This window comes from Podarcis cretensis (assembly GCF_951804945.1).
Source record: "Podarcis cretensis genome assembly, chromosome: 11".
NCBI classification, from domain to species: Eukaryota; Metazoa; Chordata; class Lepidosauria; order Squamata; family Lacertidae; genus Podarcis; species Podarcis cretensis.
This window is the reverse complement of record NC_137180.1, coordinates 26,434,182-26,451,656: the sequence shown is the minus strand read 5'-3', so window position 1 is coordinate 26,451,656 and position 17,475 is coordinate 26,434,182. Positions and strand designations below refer to the sequence as shown.

Genomic DNA, 17,475 nt, shown 5'->3' with positions numbered 1-17,475 from the left:
TGTGAAAACAGTGAAGCGTCATCCAGTGTTGTTGTTGGGACTTTCTTGTTGTTTTATTTATCACTTTACAGTGAAAAGAGGGCTGTGAAGTTGATTGTAGCAGAAATACAATTATACAATTAAAGTTTGGAGGAGGTGAAGGTAGTCAGGGAAAGAACGGAGATTCAGCACTGCATGTAAAGCCATTGTATGGATGTGGTGTCCAGTCTATCCATAGATGCACAGCAGGTCTTTTCCACTGAAAGGAAGTTCTGATATTTCAAACCTAGATTCTTATGAGGTTGGTTTTAATTATGGTTGGCACCCAGAGAATGATTTGTGTGAACAGAAGGCAGTTCTCCATGAATACAGCTTCCCATCTGATTTCTGCCAATTTTACCCTACTACAACTAACTGTGCCAGATCATTTAATGTTCCAGAATGTCCCCCAAACCTCCGGAGAAACCTTTGTGGGGAGGGGTTACAAGGAGTTGCGAGAGGAAGGTCAAAGCAGTGCAAGTGAAGTTCTACTTGTATATCTCATCACTTTGGTTTAAAAGGAAGAGTTTTCTTTACCATGGTGGACTGAGTGCATTTTAGCTACTCGCCCCATTTTCCTTGTCTCAGAGGTCCTTAGTGGGAGCTGTTGCTGCTAACTAACTACAAGAAAGGAAACGTATGCCTCCATCATCGCCCGATGCCTCAGAGGTCATCAGTTTACTCTGTTGCTTAATAGGTAGAGGCTGAAAGTTGATGCTGGGGCGGGGGGAAGGAAGAGAGGAAGAAATGCCATATGAATAATTCTGATGTCATAGGAACACAATGTTATTTTTATACCTGATCTCAGGCTTGAATGTGATTTTTATTCTGAGAATCTTTTGTTTTCTGGTTTGAGGGCTATAAAGTGGGCTAAAGTACGTTTCCGAGCACAATTCAAAGTGTTGGTGCTGACCTTTAAAGCCCTAAACGGTATACCTGAAGGAGCATCTCCACCCCCATTGTTCTGCCCAGACACTGAGGTCCAGCACCAAGGGCCTTCTGGTGGTTCCTTCGCTGCAAGAAGCCAAGTTACAGGGAACCAGGCAGAGGGCTTTCTCGGTAGTGGCATCCGCCCTGCGGAATGCGCTCCCACCAGATGTCAAAGAGAAAAACAACTACCAAACTTTTAGAAGACATCTGGGGGCAGGCCTGTTTAGGGAAGCTTTTAATGTTTGACGGACTATTGTATTTTAATATTTTGTTGGAAGCCGCCCAGAGTGGCTGGGGAAAGCCATCCAGATGGGTAGGGTATAAATAATATAGTAGTAGTAGAAGTTGTTATTTCAAATCATTGACTGATCTATAATACATTTTTATTAAATAGGATGTTTACTTTAAAAATATTGTAAAAGTGCCAATTTTAGTGAGTTGGTCAGAAAAATACAGATTTTCTCCTCCCAACTCCAGTTCCTTAATTTACATCTCTAGTCACTGATAATGCCTAACACTACTAGTAAGTGTTAAAAGGTAAGAAGAAGAGTTACTACCTTGGGCACTTGCATTAATTGACAGTATTTGGACCCTAGATATTTAATTATTCCTTCCTTCAATCCATATCAATATCAGATTTTATTGTCTGTTTTATTATATTTCTTTTAATTACTCCTACATAAATCCTTTCTTGTAGTGTTTCCCTCTGTTGGTTAGGCATTATCAGTGACCTAATAAATATTGTCCTTGGAGCTTTATTGACCTCATCCTTTATGCTGCTAAACTATGTATCTACACTCAGTAAAATTCCTTGGCACCAGTTGTCCAATGATGGACTTAAAAGGCGGTAGGGGAAAAAAAACATTGTACTGTTGTACTACTAGAAGCAAATAAATATAGTACATAACTTTTGAACTGTACAAGTAGCTGGATTTCAAATACCAAAATAATAGATTCTGATAAATAACACTGAAAGCATTTCTAACCACATGTTTTTGTTTCCTTTGCCATCACGTTTCAGACCAAGCTGTGGATCTGTTATGTATTTGTTGCCCCAATCTATAGATATTTTTCCATGCCATGGAATATTTAGAAATTGGAAAGAAGCATAACATCTTACAGAAATAACTTAGTTCAGATATCATGTTTCTGATCCTACAAGCCATAACTGGAAGATTGGGAGCATCCTGTGGCCCTCCCTCTTCTCTTCTTGCATTCTTCAATTCCTTCATTTCCCCCCTAGTTTGAGTGAGTTTGGCATTATGTTACATATGCATGAGTTCCTTCCCCTATCATTCCGTTGGCTTAGTTTCTGAATATCCCAGAGTATTTTATGAACATTCTTAAGTGCAGAGGAGGAAAAATCAGTTGTGGAATGTTCATGATGTTTTGTGAAAGAGGTGGGAGATAGCTTTGGCTGGAAGAAAAACATTTTTCATGGCTCAACAAGGGCAGTTCTATGGACTGTAAATACAAGATAGAGTTTGAAATCTGTCATATGTCCTTAGGAAAAGGTGAGGAAACTAAAGGGCAGTATGAAGTGTGGGCAGCAAATCCCTTATGTGATCCTGTTGCACACAACTTAAACCTATTTTTCAGTAAATATTCATAATAATTGTAACATGATCATATGTGTGTGTGTGTGTGTTGAAATAGGTGTTCTTCAAATGTTTCCAGAAATTTTGGGTTGGACCATGTTAGCCTGTCAAAATACTACTTTATGCCCTACTGAAACTGGTACAAGATTTGGTTGACATCAGAAACTATACCACTGCTTTCTGTCATGTTAAGAACAAGCAATGAAACCTATGAAGTTCTGGTTTAAAAAACATGCAAGGTTTATGCATGTGAGGAAATGCATGGACATTGGCCCCTAGAAAAAACTTTATCCTCACCAGGCTATAAATAACTCAACAGAAGAGCTGTCAGAGCCAGTTGTTCTGTAGTGATGCATTCATTTATGACTGGGATGTTCTACTTTCTTGGATTATAAAATCCTTTTACCTTTTGAAGGATATTAAATCCCTTCTCATTAAATTCACGTTACACTTTATTGCCTTCTCCCAGCTGCATTGGCCTGAGTCATGCATGGTAAACCATAGGGCTGTTAGTCTCCTCCCTGCTTGAGCTGGAAATTGACTGCAGTTTAGTTTTATTTCCTTTGCTTTTTTCCCTGCACCCCACTTTGAATCATTTTTTATTGCCTTGGATGTTGTAGGTTCCCTAAGTCCTGAGAATTTGTTTAGCAACTTGGTAACATTTTGGAGCATATCTTCAGGCTCCTAGCCACAGTGCATTTTCCTTCAGAGGAACTATGAAGCTACAATCCATATTCCATTTGTTAGATCCCCAGTGGATTAAGGTTGTTGTATCATGTAAGGGATTCAGTTGGTGGATATAGCTATAGCAACATGGGGAGTAGTGAGAGCAGAACTGTGCCTTATCTCAGAGACTACTTCTAGTTAGTCAGCCATGACGCTTCTAGATATACAAATGTTGTGACTTTAAATTTGTTAAACTTTTAGCCCCTAGTTTTGCTGTTGTATAGTGTTTGTATTTGTTGGAGGACAGGGGGGAGAGCCTGGCGCACAAATGACTCAATTTGCAATTTAGGTTTACTCACAAATGCTGTTACCACTTTGTTACTGAACGTGGTAAAATACGACATTGTTTCTGCACTGCTTTTTCTCTTTGCCTACCATTCCCAGATGACTCTTGTTTTTCTACTTCCATAGTTCTCAGGAGCAATAATTGGATATGATTCAGCCTGTTAAATGACACTTCCACTTTGCTTACATGTTTATCTTTCAGTATAAATTTTATTTTTGGTGCTTTGTATTGCTTGGCTATTGTGAATAATAGCTTTAAATTTTGCAGTAAGTTAAGTATTTCTGGGTAGGTTATCTTGAATATCTCTCAGTAACTCATTACAGTAAGGAATATTTTCAATCTTTTTACTTTTCTCTCTTTTACCAGGGTAGAAATTTGGCAAAGTATCTCAGGGAAGCGGTAACCTGCATGCTTCTTCTTCACGAATGTAACAACTCGAAACAATGGACAGATGATATCAATTAAACTGCACTTGGCAGCTGACTTTATCAGAGTAACAAGCAACTGCGTAAGCAGTGCCAGACGGCAAGGATTTTTATTACCCTAGCCACTGGGAATTATGTACAGTGTCTCAGTTCTCAGAGTGACTGCCGTTTCTACGTAGATCTTTTTAGGATTTGTAATCATGTCTGTTACTGCAACAGAAGGCGAAATTCCTAGATTTTTTGTGGGTGGTGAAGATCCAGATGAGTTTTTGAATCCATCCAGGTCTGCAGAATTTGAAGCCTTTTATGATCATGAAGATGAAGACGATGAGTATGATTCTGTATGTACTTTGTTTCATTGTTTGGGGGCAAGTAATTGTTTGAGTTGATAAGATACTAAAGCGTTGTTAACAGAGTAGATAGGAAATGAGCATAAAAAGCAATAAGCACTATGGCCCCATTTCAGCAAAGTGTTTAAATATCTAGTTAGGTATAGTTGTAAGGAAACACATTGACATTTGCTAAATTAAAACCAAATTGATCAAGACCAGTTTCAGCAGTTTATACAATATGTAGAAATCAAAATTGATAGCTTTTAGAAGAGTACCAAAGTTTCATAATTGCAATATTAAGAAACAGGTTCAAACTATTTAGAAGAGCCCCAAAGTTTCATAATTGCAATATTAAGAAACAGTTATGGTTAAACTAACATCTTAGATTCTAAAATTTGGAAAGATCTATGGAACAAACTATTTATTTATTAAAAATAGCTTTTAGTTAAGGTTGTTGAATGGTCATTTTGAAGAAGGACGGTTAAAGTAAAAATCATATAGTACTAATATCCTAGTTTCATTCTAGTTTCACTCTTGTTGACTAAAATTTCATTTGTTGAATTGAAAGTTAAGTCTCTCACCTGTTTAAATAATAAATATAGAATGTATTTATTTCTTTTTCTAGCTGTGAAACGTTTTGTTGCTTCAAGTATCATCATAGTCACGTACTATTGTAGACACATTCCAACACACTGCTGTCATACAGCTTCTTACCACAGCTTCATGGGCATCCTTCACAAGTGACATTGAAATTAATGGGGTTTCTGAAGCTGTTGCTTTGTAAATTTATTCCAGTCAGAAGAATATTTTTAAATGCAAGTGGTACTCTTAGATTTACATGGTTAAGTTTGTTGGAAGGTTGTAGATGGGACATAGCTAATGCCTTTGTGAACAATTTCACATTTAAGAAAACTTTCAGCATGGGCTTACTATGTTTTATGTTTTATATATTATCATTGTTTTTGCAGCCCTGCTTGTCAAGACTGTATTCTTCACAAAGTGTATAAAGGCATATTGTTTCCTTCATAAATATGAAGATTTTTTTTACTGCATATTGCTTAGAGAATGAAACTCTGATATCAGGTTACATTCCCTGCCCCTTAAGCATAATAAATGTTTGTGAAATGAGCCTGTTGTTTAATATTTAGTAAGAATATTTCATGGTCATTGTTCAGTTAGCATATGGTGAAAAGCTTTGAAACCCAAATTTATGTTACTGACCTTTTTAAAATTATTATTACTAGCCACCAGAAAGACAGATCATGGTTGGAATATGTTCTATGGCAAAGAAATCAAAATCAAAACCAATGAATGAAATCCTTGAACGCCTTTCCATGTTTAAATATATCACAGTAGTAATATTTGAAGAAGATGTGATTTTGAATGAACCTGTGGAAAACTGGCCTTTATGTGACTGTCTCATTTCTTTTCATTCTAAAGGTAATTACTCTCTTGTTTATTATTTATTTGTTTGTTTGTTTATTTATTTATTTAATATCCTTCCCTTCCTTCCAAAAGAAGTCAGGGTGGCAAATAGATCAATAATAAAACACATGAATAATCACAATAATGTAAAATGTCTTCATATTGCATGTATTAAGTTTAAATCTTTTTGCCTTTTTGGAAAAAAATGTAATTTTAATATTAGAAAATAAATTGCCTTAAGCAACACTACTTTAAAATGTATATATGTGTGCATATATTAATTCAGTAGTTTGTTGTAATAGAAGAGACATAATGTTTCAATTAACTTGATATTTCACTGTGGTCTAAACCACTGAGTCTCTTGGGCTTGCCGATTGGAAGGTCGGTGGTTCAAATACACACAACCGTGGTGAGCTGCCATTGCTCTGTCCCAGCTTCTGTCAACCTAGCAGTTCAAAAGCATACCAATGCAAGTATATAAATAGGTACAGCTACAGTGTGAAGGTAAACAGTATTTCTGTGTGCTCTGGCACTCGTCATGGTCCTCCGTGTGCCAGTAGCGGTTTAGTCATGCTGGCCACATGACCCAGAAAGCTGTCTGTGGACAAAAGCTGGCTTCCTCAGCCCAAAAAACGAGAGGAGCGCCATACCCCATAATCAACTTTGATTGGACTTAACCGTCCAGGGTCCTTTACCTTTACCTTACCTATATGCTACAAAGCAGTGTCAATCTGTTTCACACTGCAATAAAAAAAAAAACACTTCTTTGTAAGAAAATCCCTTTATTTATATGGAATTTACTTGGGCATTGGCATGTTTAGAATATTACACTCGAGGTAAAGTACATATAATGGAAACCCCTATTTATATTTTAAATGCAATGTCTATTCAGGGGGAGGAGAATTTAGAGCTTTTACCCCCCTTGGGCTTCCCTGCTCAAAACTAGGATTTCCAGCTCTAGTTTGCAAAGGGTTCATTCATGCTTTCTGTGATGGTAACAGAAAGTGGGTGTACTATTTATTTATTTTTTTAAACCAATCGGTCAGCCACTTACTGTTTTGTCAGCAGGCAATAATAACCTTGTGCTAGTACCCTTTTTGGAGCAAGGGCAAAAACTACATACGATATACATCCACATTCCTTAACTCACTTGTTAGTGAGCAAGTCTCACTGAAATAAAAAATATATATTTCTAAGCAAACATGCTGATAATTGTACTGCAATTGGTGCATCAATGCCTTCTTTTAAAAGCAAGGCCACTTTGGGATGGGAGAAGTCCAATGTAGTGAAGTAATGGGAACTTATCCTTTCTTGGGTGCCCTGCTCAGCATAGTTCATAGCTTCTCTGAGTTCTTCAAGCCCCTTCGCCACGAAGAGTCGGACACGACTAAACGACTAAACAACAACAACAACAACATCCTTTCTTAGCTGACTAAAACAAGGAATAAAAACTAAGGAAAATTTCTAAGCCAGTTGGATCAATATGAATATGACTCACTTGAAACCAGATACTATGCACAGTTGAAGGGATTACAGATCATTTACACAGCCTCTTCACATAGATCAATTTGGAAAGTAAGAATTCCAATCCATCACCAAGATTTATACAAATTTATACAAGTTGTGAACTAATATTCTGTAATATTTTTTATTTAGGATTTCCATTAGACAAAGCAGTTGCCTATTCAAAGCTGAGGAATCCTTTTGTTATTAATGACTTGAATATGCAATATCACATACAAGACAGGTAAGTAAATAGCCATAAATAAATATCCCACACTCTAGTTGTTGAAGAACAAGTGCTTAGTACGATATTTAAAAGGCCTCAATGAAATGCTGTCTCATCAGGTTGATTATTATGGAGGTAAAGTAGTTAACATAAAGAAAAGAAAGCTAGTAAAAAGCTGTAATGTAACTAAAATGGAATAATATTCAGCTGAGAAATGTATATAGAGTGTTCACTTTAAAACTGTAAATAATATTAAGTTTATGAAAGGTACAGTAAACAGAACAGGATACAGTTTAGTGTCTGTTCCAATTATGTGTTCCTGCGCAGATTATAATCATAAATTATAGTCATGAAAGCAATAGAATGTAAAAAAGAATATGCCCCATGGGTAAATTGTGCATATTCGTCAAAGCTAGACACTCAACAGATACAAGAAATGCTCTAGGCTATACTTCCATTCCCAATTAATGAATGAATGTGTCCTCCTTATCTTCCTTGAGGAGAGGTAGTGTACACTTCTGTTCTCCTTGTCTGGGCAGATTTAAGCTACTTCCCTGAAGAGTGGTATGTTCACGTGTACCCACTTTATACCAGAACCAGGGTAGTGGAAGTAAAATCCAGATCTTACTACTTTGATACCATCCTTATATTGTAATTATGTAACTTTTTAGAGAAATGTTTTGAATGCATAATTCATTGATAATATTCATTTTGTGAAAAAAATATTCTTTTAGGAGAGAGGTTTATGGCATTCTCGAAGCTGAAGGTATTTTACTCCCTCGTTACGCAGTTCTAATCCGTGATCCAAACAATCCACAAGGTAATGGCTATTATAATGGAATTTTCAAAGGGCTCTGTTCTAAACATCATTTTTTTTCTGATTAGTAATCTTGCTTGCTTGATGCAGTGCTATATTAGAGGTTCAAGCCATTCTCCTCCTCCTCCTCCTCCAGGTTTGATGAAATTTTGATCTTTTAATTGTATCTCCAGCCTAAAGTCTGCACTTCATGTTGTTTTCCAGAATGCAATTTGATTGAAGGCGAAGATCATGTGGAGGTGAATGGAGAAGTTTTCCAAAAACCATTTGTGGAGAAGCCTGTCAGTGCTGAGGACCACAATGTTTATATTTACTATCCAACATCTGCTGGTGGTGGAAGTCAGAGGCTCTTTCGAAAAGTGAGAATATGTTAAAGTGAAGAATAGTAAAAATGGTTTTTTAGCACTGAAATGTATTTATAGGATGGAAAGAACTAGCTTACTCAGTTCTTAGGAGAATGTTGGAAATAGCATTAGCTGGAAGGTTGCAGCTAAATTGTGTACATTGGACTTGACCCATAAGGAAGAGTGAAAAGGGAATGGGGAAGAGAATATCTCCATTAATAGAAATGGTTATCCACTGAATAACATGACAGAGGATGGCTCTGTAATATGGAAATATATAATGAGCAAATGATGTAGTTTTCATTCAGTTAGTCTTTCATTTGTGTGTCACCTTTCCACAAAAAAATTGTGTTCAAAATAGCTTACAACTTGTCTTACACCCAGTTTATCTCCCCATCTCTCATTTGGAGCAATCTCACACACTGTGTATCATCACCACCAGAAGATTTCTGAGAGTTTATTTTGTGTCATTCCATTAGTCCACCTCAATAGCTCTCCAGGGCTTCTAACAAGGCTTTCCCAGCCCTACCAGAAATCCCAGGGATTAAACCATTGGATCTTTAACATGCAAAGTTTATGCGTTACTGAGGCAAGGTTGGACTGAGTGATAGTGTTTTGGAATGGGCAGAGTAGCGTGGGTGTGGAGAATGTTTTCCCCTTTCTATTTCCATGCTCTGTGAACTTAAGAGACCTCAGGTTACCTGCCTAGAGAATCTTCTGGGTCTGCTTATGTCATGGGAGAGTCAGCCTATCTAGGTTTTTCTCTTTCCTCCTTACACATTTCTGCCCTTTTTACACCACACCACACTAAACTTTTATAACATAAGGTTGCTTTTGGTTTTACTTTTGAAGTGCTTGGGGGAAAATAGGCTAGGGAGGGATGATGAAAGAAGTACAGGGTTTTATGGATCTGATAAGGCTTTATCTTTGTATGAAATAATATTGATGGGAAGGTTTGTGTTTCAGATCGGTAGCAGAAGCAGTGTTTATTCCCCTGAAAGCAGTGTGCGGAAAACTGGTTCATATATCTATGAGGAGTTCATGCCTACAGATGGCACTGATGTGAAGGTATGACAACTGCATATTCTGGTTTATATTTAGAACAATCAAGTACTTAACGAACTCAGCAACTTTAGATGTGAGGCATTTATCTCTGCCTGAAGCACTGCTATTATTAAACTTAAAATAGTTTACATATCATGTTTTGTTTTCTCCAAGTAAAAGGAACACTTCATGTTTTAGTTTGTCTCTCTCTCTAGATACTCTTGTGATTACAGTTTACCATTCAAAAAGAATATAAACGTGCTGCCATACTGTTTTCTGAATGTATATTCAGACAAATACACTTGTCCTGAAATGAAATTATTCTAACATTTCAATCCTAAGCATATTTTCTTGAAAATAAAGTACATTGTGTTAGACCAAAATTCCAAGAAAGTGTATAGGAATGGACCTGCATTCCTAAATCATAAAACTATGCTTCAAATACTGAGATGCTTTTGACTGATCTGTACAGTCTGGAAACAGTTGTCTTCAGCAATCATGGAGCATTTCTGTGAGCAGTTGATGTAGCTCTTGGTGGTCTCCAAAGCTGCCTAAACATTCATTATCAGTTAATCATACAGCAGCTGGATTTTCTTGTTTTTTTTATTTGTCAAAATTTTTTGAAAACTAAGACAAAATATTTCTACATAGGAAAATTACAGCTTGTAACTACAGATTGGCATGAGGCTTTTCAAAATTAAGTGTTTGGAAGTTTGATAATTATAGATATAATATAATCCTAACAAATCAATTGTGCCTACTTTAATTCTTTGTTGGTTCATCCTGTACAAAGGGTTGGATTCAGAGAGCTATTTTAGGCAAGACGAGGGAAATCTCTTACTTTATTTGAAGAAACATACCACTGCTTTTGAAACTCCCATAGTACATTATCTGGCTGCCAGGGAGCAGTTTAAAGAAAAACAAATCTAAATCCCTTTAGGTATGCAGAGCTGATTGCACATTCTTTGAATCCTGGCCAAAGATTGTAAGCTATCTGATTAGGAGTCATGTTAAATAAATTGGTAGTAGCAGAAGCTGTAATATGAAACTTTCAGCAAGATTAGGTTGCCAATTGGGACATGGATACAGTATAGCATTGGAACTTGTAGCGCTTTTCAGTTTGTCACTAATCTCCCCATGATATGAAAGTAATGAGTATGACTCTAGAGGCCCAGGAGCTGACTATGAAATAAAAAAGTAATGAACCAAAAAAAGTGTTTTTTATTCTGTTGTAATTTTTTATTTCCAAATAAAGGTATACACAGTAGGACCAGATTATGCACATGCAGAAGCTCGTAAATCCCCTGCACTGGATGGAAAAGTGGAGCGGGACAGTGAAGGGAAAGAAGTACGGTATCCAGTCATCCTTAATGCAAGGGAGAAGCTTATAGCTTGGAAAGTATGCCTAGCTTTTAAGGTAAAATGAATGAAGGCTGGAGAAAGTGGTCTTTGTTTATACCCCAGAGGGCATCTCCTTAGCTTTGAGTTGTTATAGAATTGTTATCTGCAAGCCCAAGCACAGTGAGGCAGTGGTGGAGCACACAAGGATGAAACAGGAGACAGATGTTGGATTCAAGTTAGACCACATCTTTATTGATTATGGATGCAACAGGTTTGGTATAGGCATCAGGCATGGCATTACAAGGCTCCAGCGGCCTGCTTGCTGGTTGATGAAGCATTGGGGTTGACCAAAATTCAGGGAGGGAGGTAGCACAGATGAGGAACCCCCAATGATCAGCAGCAGGGGGTGATTTGGCATCTGGATAAAAAGTGCAGCCCTCCAAAATCCTTTAAGGAGATCCTCCTATGGGACAACTGGAGAGGGGTCTCTCCCTCTGCCCATCCTCAGTTGTGATCCAGCCTAATGGCTTTTCTACCATAAAGTTGTGATGATGGCTCTGAAGTAGGCGAAACCTGCAGACCTGGCCAAACAGTGTGATAAAATGATCCATAGCAAGGTCAAAGTGGGACTGTCACTCTCCAGCAGATAACCCATAAACCAGTGTATTAAAGGGAGGATGGGAGGGCAATCCTGATGCCCACTGTGGTGACTCCACTCTCCACAGCTCACCTTAAGTACTCCCAGAGTGATTCTGGATGAGTGAAGTCTTCACCCAGGTCTGCCCTGGGAGCCCCACTTCCCACTCTCCAGCCACACCAAGGTTGGCAGCCAGCTATGCACTCCCTTGCCACTGTGCCTAGGCAACAAATGCTGTTCCCTGTTAGGCAGCAGAGGGGGAACAAGACCTTCTTTCTCTTCTTCTGACTAGGAGAGAAAGTATGCTAAGACAAATATGTAAATAAAACCTACATTACACAAACTTGGGAGCCCGATAAAATGTGTGTGCTTTTTGCATCATTTGTGACTGACCTATATTTTTGGCTGTTTGAACTGAGTCCTGTGCTAATATTTATGCTACTTTATAAGATTGAAATACATTTACATGGTACTATGTATTGTAAATTATTTTATTAATATATATCACTGCTTGAAGGGATAAGATAAGGGTTAGACTTTGGAAGGGCGTAAAATCCCAAGCTTTTTAAAAATGCAGTAGTGAGACCTTCTGTGAGGAGAAGCTATTCATTAAATACATTTGAAGTTGAACCTGATCCTTGAAGAAGAGATGAGTTTTTGTGCATTTATTTTTTACTGTAGATAATTATCTGAAGTTTTATAAATTTATAAACCTTGTGATTTCTTGTCTTGACAGCAAACAGTTTGTGGCTTTGATCTGTTGCGTGCAAATGGACAATCTTACGTCTGTGATGTCAATGGCTTTAGTTTCGTGAAGAATTCTATGAAATATTATGATGATTGTGCTAAAATCCTTGGGTAAGATTTTATGCTATTTGTCAGACCGTTTCCTTTCCATAATTTATTTAAAGTAAATAGAATGTCCGTGGTGGTATTCAATGCTAGTCCTATTCACAGTAGACCCATTGAAGTTAATGGACCTGACTAATTCAGGTTCATTAATTTTAGAAGGTCTCTTCTGAGTAGGACTTAGCCGAATACTGTCCTCTGTGTGGTTGACCTGTTGGAAACTGTATCTTGCAAAATAGAGCTTTTAGATAACACAATTAATTCAGATAAAATAACAGCTATTTAGGATGCCCATAATGAGCATGCATACCCAGTATAGTTTCTGTGCAACTTTGGGGAAAGGCAAAATGTGCAGTACTTAATAAAACACAAAGAGACAAACCATCCCTGGTTGTTCTCCTCCCCATCCCCAAGCTTACCATGCAGCAGCATGAGTCCTTTCTCCTTTCTCCTTTTAAAAGGGGATTTTTTTTTTCCATGGCTGTTAGGCATGCTGGAAAGCGAAGAATTCCTCAGAGGCATTCTAAGGAAAGGAAGAGGGCAGACAGCTAGAAGCCATGGCTTCACTAGCACAGCTGGCTGCTCAGAGTAAAACACTGGCATACCCACACACAAAGGCAGAGGGCCTCCACTAGCATAAAGGAAGTGTTCAGAGCACTGACATCCACTTTAGGAACTTAAGGATTAGGGAAAAATATTTTAGAAGCAGCATGATTGGTTATTAAAGAATGGCACGTTATTTATGGAACATAACATACGTGGGTATGGTTCATTAAGGGATTAATGCATTTTCAACTTGTTTTTATTGGACAAATTATTGTTATTAATGTAGACTTATTAATTTCAGCAAACACTTATTTCTATTCCATTTAGAAATATCGTAATGCGAGAACTTGCTCCACAGTTTCAGATCCCATGGTCCATACCTTTAGAAGCAGAGGATATTCCTATTGTGCCAACTACATCTGGAACAATGTAAGAGAATGTTTTTTCCCCTCTGTCTAAATTATGCAACCTGACTATGTAACATTTTCTATTTTTCTTATCTCTCAGTATTCGCTCACTTTCAGTTTAGAATAATTCTTTGTTTAGAATAATTCAACCAACTTTTTTGAAATGTTTTGTTAATATTTATATGAGAAATCATATTTACATGTCCTCTTTTTCATATTTTTGTTGTTGTTGTTATTGACAATCAAACTTTGTGCTTTTAAATCTTTGTATGCTTGCAGGATGGAACTTAGATGTGTTATTGCTGTTATACGGCATGGAGATCGAACACCAAAACAAAAAATGAAAATGGAAGTTAAACATCAGAAGTAAGTAATTGGCTGGGGGGATGTAATGAACAAATTTGATATTTTCCCCATTACATGTAGTAAGATAATTGTTTAAACCGAGGGGGGCATAGATGTGCATCTGTGTTGCGTTTATTGACATTTAATTTGATTTTTCATCTGTATTTATGTATTAAGAGGCTGTAGCATCAAATGTTTTGTTTTTTCTGCTTTTAAAGTTTAATTTTACTTCTGTATTTTGTAAACTGCCCTGGAAGTTCCACTGAAGTAATTACAGTATATATAATTTTTTAAACAAATAAAACAGAACTCTTCGGAGCAGTCCTATGGCAAGATTCACTGGTATGAGCCACTTAGGATGCAGTGGATCTCCAGTTCAGCTTGCTGATTTCTGGCTCAGATGGCTCAGCCAAAGATACACTGGTATTATAACTTGCTCAGATGGCTGAGGAGAAGCTGGCTGAGTCAAGGCTGGTGTAAATCCCAGAAAAGGGTTATGGCATCCTAAGACCATTCAGCTTGGTCTTGTAACCTTGCAATCCAGTGCGGAACACTATTTTAAGGGCTTGTTTTCTGCCGCCAAGGCTTAGGCAAAGCAGCAACCCTGGTTGACCTTTACACCAGCTTAACTTTGACTTGCTCGCTTTACATCAGTTTCATTACTTTCTAAGTGCATATTATTAGTTATTTCAAAACTGGCTTGAGAATGGCTTATAAACATAAGCCTTGGTGAATGTTCAGGGAGCAAAAGCCACAGAATGGTGACCTGAGATACTATTCCGTCGAGACTGCATATACAACGTGGTGCAAAGTCTTTTCAAGACCATCAGTTAATATATGGAAAGTTCATAATTGAATACATTGTTTTGTGTTAACAACCACATGCTTCCCAAACAGTTATTTGCTAGATGTGAAGACATGAATAATCTGGTCTGGGGTTGATGATGATGATGATTATTTATATCCCGCCCATCTGGCTGGGCTTCCCCAGCCACTCTGGGTGGCTTCCAACAAAATATTAAAATACAGTAATCCATCAAACATTAAAAGCTTCCCTAAACAATGAGCAATTCTTTTCCCTATTATAAAAATCTAGAACCAGAAAATAATACTAGTTTGGCCTAGTGACTTCTAGCAAAGTAATTCACTGCCTTTCTAATCATTCCATGCTTATTTTAAAGGTTTTTTGATCTTTTTGAAAAATGCAATGGATACAAGTCTGGGAAGCTAAAATTAAAAAAGCCGAAGCAATTGCAGGCAAGTTGGGTTTTAAAAAAAATCTTTTATTTTTTACACTCACACCTGTCTTCATAAACTGCTAATACAATTTGCCACTCTTTTAGGAAGTACTTGACATTGCAAGACACCTCTTAATAGAGCTAGGACAAAATAATGACTCTGAGATTGAAGAAAACAAATCTAAACTTGAACAGCTGAAAACTGTGTTGGAGATGTAAGTATTTAATTTGGAGATCTTACTGCTGACACGGGTATCTTTCTCATGTATTTTTATATATATATAGATTTCTTTAAGGAACAAAGAGAGTTCAACCACATTGTTAATCTGAAATATGGGAACTAATCCGTGTTATTGGTCGGTTTCTGACTCTTTCACACTATTACTGCATCTTCAGAATTTTAGGTAGCATGAAATCTATTTCTAATGAACCACTGAATGCCATTTTGTGCATGTATATTCCTTGCAGAGACATATAAATGATAACTAAGGCCTGCAGGAGAATGGCAGAGGGAATTTTGGGGAGAGTGCCTTTTATCCTGCTTCTGCTGATCTTTTAACTCTGGTTTAAGACAAGAGTTTCCAATGAGCCTTTCCCAGTGTCCATAGGCACTGGCGAAGGAAGAGGGGTGCAGGGGGAGCACACCACCCCTGGCAGCGCAATCCCAGTGGGGTGCCATCGCAGCTGCCCCCCCACCCGTGCTGAGTGCCATGCCCCCGCCTGCTCTCCGCCACTGTCCATAGGGCCATCCTTCCCATTGAATTAGGCTTGAAAAAAGCATTCTACTGCAGCCAATAGAATAGGTTGTAGCATGTGCTTGGTTTAAATGTGTGTGGTATCCATGACAGTTTTTTCTGCTTTGCAAATATGCCCACAGACTGCTGCTTTAAGAGATTGAGAAACCTATAACTATACTTACGTCTACAACCCTGTCAGCACCAGCCAGCATGTTCTAATGGTAATAGTTGATGGGAATTGTAGTCCAAGATATCTGGAGGACACCCAAGTTTGGGAAGACTGGCCTACACTAACTTGCTGTGTGAATTTCTGCTTGTTAAGCTGTTCAAGGGTTACTATCAGAGAATCAAGTGATAGAGCTTTTCCTGTACACTACTTCAGACTGTAGGTGGAAGTTGGGTGCTTGAATTCTCTACTATGAAAACAAACACCCTTTACAGTGAAAATTGCCAGTTAAGTAAGAATGTTAAGTAAATTCATTTTGCCTAACATGCTAACTGTGCATATGTAGGAAGTACTGAAACCTGCAGGATGAAGTGGTACAGTAGAGGAAAGGCATTCTTCATCATGGCAGCAATGCAATAGCTTCACACACACACACACACACACACACACACACACTTACAAGGCTGCATGATATATATCAAGTTCATTTTTAATGTGTGCTCCTTGCCTCCCCCATTCTCCATTTGTTGTTCTTAGGTATGGACATTTTTCTGGCATAAACCGCAAAGTTCAGCTGACGTATCTTCCTCATGGTTGTCCCAAAACATCTAGTGAAGAAGAAGGTATGGATGCTAATTAATTCTAGAAGTTGGTCCCTCTGTTAGCTTAGTGTAACTGAATTTTGCTTTTTAACACTTATTGTCAAAAAAGCTGAAGTTGGAAACATGTAGGGTTTTTTTAAGTTTATTAATTACATTTTGTTCCTCGCTCGCTCTGGTCATCAGCAAAATATCAACTTTTAAGGCTGGTGTGCATCCTAAACACACTTGCTATGCAGTAAGCGGACAGAACACAGTGATACTTATGAATAAACATGAATAGGGTTGTGCTGTAAGTACCATGTTTGACTTCTTAATTGAACATCAAACCCTCTCCTTCCAGTGCTTTATTGCAAGCAGCTTTTGATATTCCCCTGAATTGCAGAAGCAATTTGCCATACAGCATGAGCAGCTGCTGTTTCAGAATCTACAAATCCAATCCGAAACTCATCCCTGGTGCTCTGAATACTATCACTGTTCTTTGGATCCTCACATTTTTATATATTAGAAAAAGTAATATTTCTTTAACTTAGCCAGTCTTGGTCCCTGACAGGAATGTGCTTGATTAGCCCACCATTCATCATATTAAAACGTTTATTCAACTGAATTCTCTCTTCCATTTTTTCAGTGTTGCAAACATACTGTATTTGAATCAGACAAATACTGTTGGAAGTGGGTGAGCAAACTGTGACTTTCTTACCCCTTCATTTCAAGCAGCCTTTCCAAGGGCCCTGGGCTCTGTTGAATGGTGTGGACTGTGGTGTAGGGGGTTGAGAGAGAAGAGGGGATCACCAAAAAATAGGGAGATGTACTTTCCCCCTACCCAGGTGCCATAGCCTACCCCATTCAGCAGGGTTTCCACGCTTTTGGGAGAGGCTGCTGGGATGAGGAGTGGGTAAGAAAGTTATATTCCATCCACTCATTTCTGTTGCTGTT

The 17,475-nt window shown here is 37.9% G+C and overlaps 1 protein-coding gene across 24 annotated transcripts in view; it reads left to right on the top strand.

Moving 5' to 3' along the window:
* PPIP5K2 (diphosphoinositol pentakisphosphate kinase 2) overlaps positions 1–17,475 on the top strand; it is a 51,273-nt gene that overhangs the window by 8,026 nt on the left and 25,772 nt on the right. For 21 of the 24 annotated variants that reach the window (XR_013843505.1, XR_013843506.1, XR_013843507.1 and 18 more), the window contains exons 3-15: positions 3,925–4,324; positions 5,560–5,755; positions 7,397–7,487; positions 8,204–8,289; positions 8,491–8,645; positions 9,597–9,698; positions 10,930–11,091; positions 12,389–12,510; positions 13,375–13,476; positions 13,734–13,820; positions 14,981–15,056; positions 15,143–15,252; positions 16,478–16,563. Coding sequence is in view for 20 of the 24 variants with exons in the window: in XM_079995323.1 (XP_079851449.1) it covers positions 4,184–4,324; positions 5,560–5,755; positions 7,397–7,487; positions 8,204–8,289; positions 8,491–8,645; positions 9,597–9,698; positions 10,930–11,091; positions 12,389–12,510; positions 13,375–13,476; positions 13,734–13,820; positions 14,981–15,056; positions 15,143–15,252; positions 16,478–16,563 (1,516 nt within the window). In the remaining 4 variants the exon portion in view is untranslated. Of the gene's footprint in view, positions 1–3,924; positions 4,325–5,559; positions 5,756–7,396; positions 7,488–8,203; positions 8,290–8,490; positions 8,646–9,596; positions 9,699–10,929; positions 11,092–12,388; positions 12,511–13,374; positions 13,477–13,733; positions 13,821–14,980; positions 15,061–15,142; positions 15,253–16,477; positions 16,564–17,475 lie in introns of all 24 variants that reach the window. The other 3 variants (XM_079995327.1, XM_079995330.1, XM_079995332.1) reach the window with 1 other exon arrangement.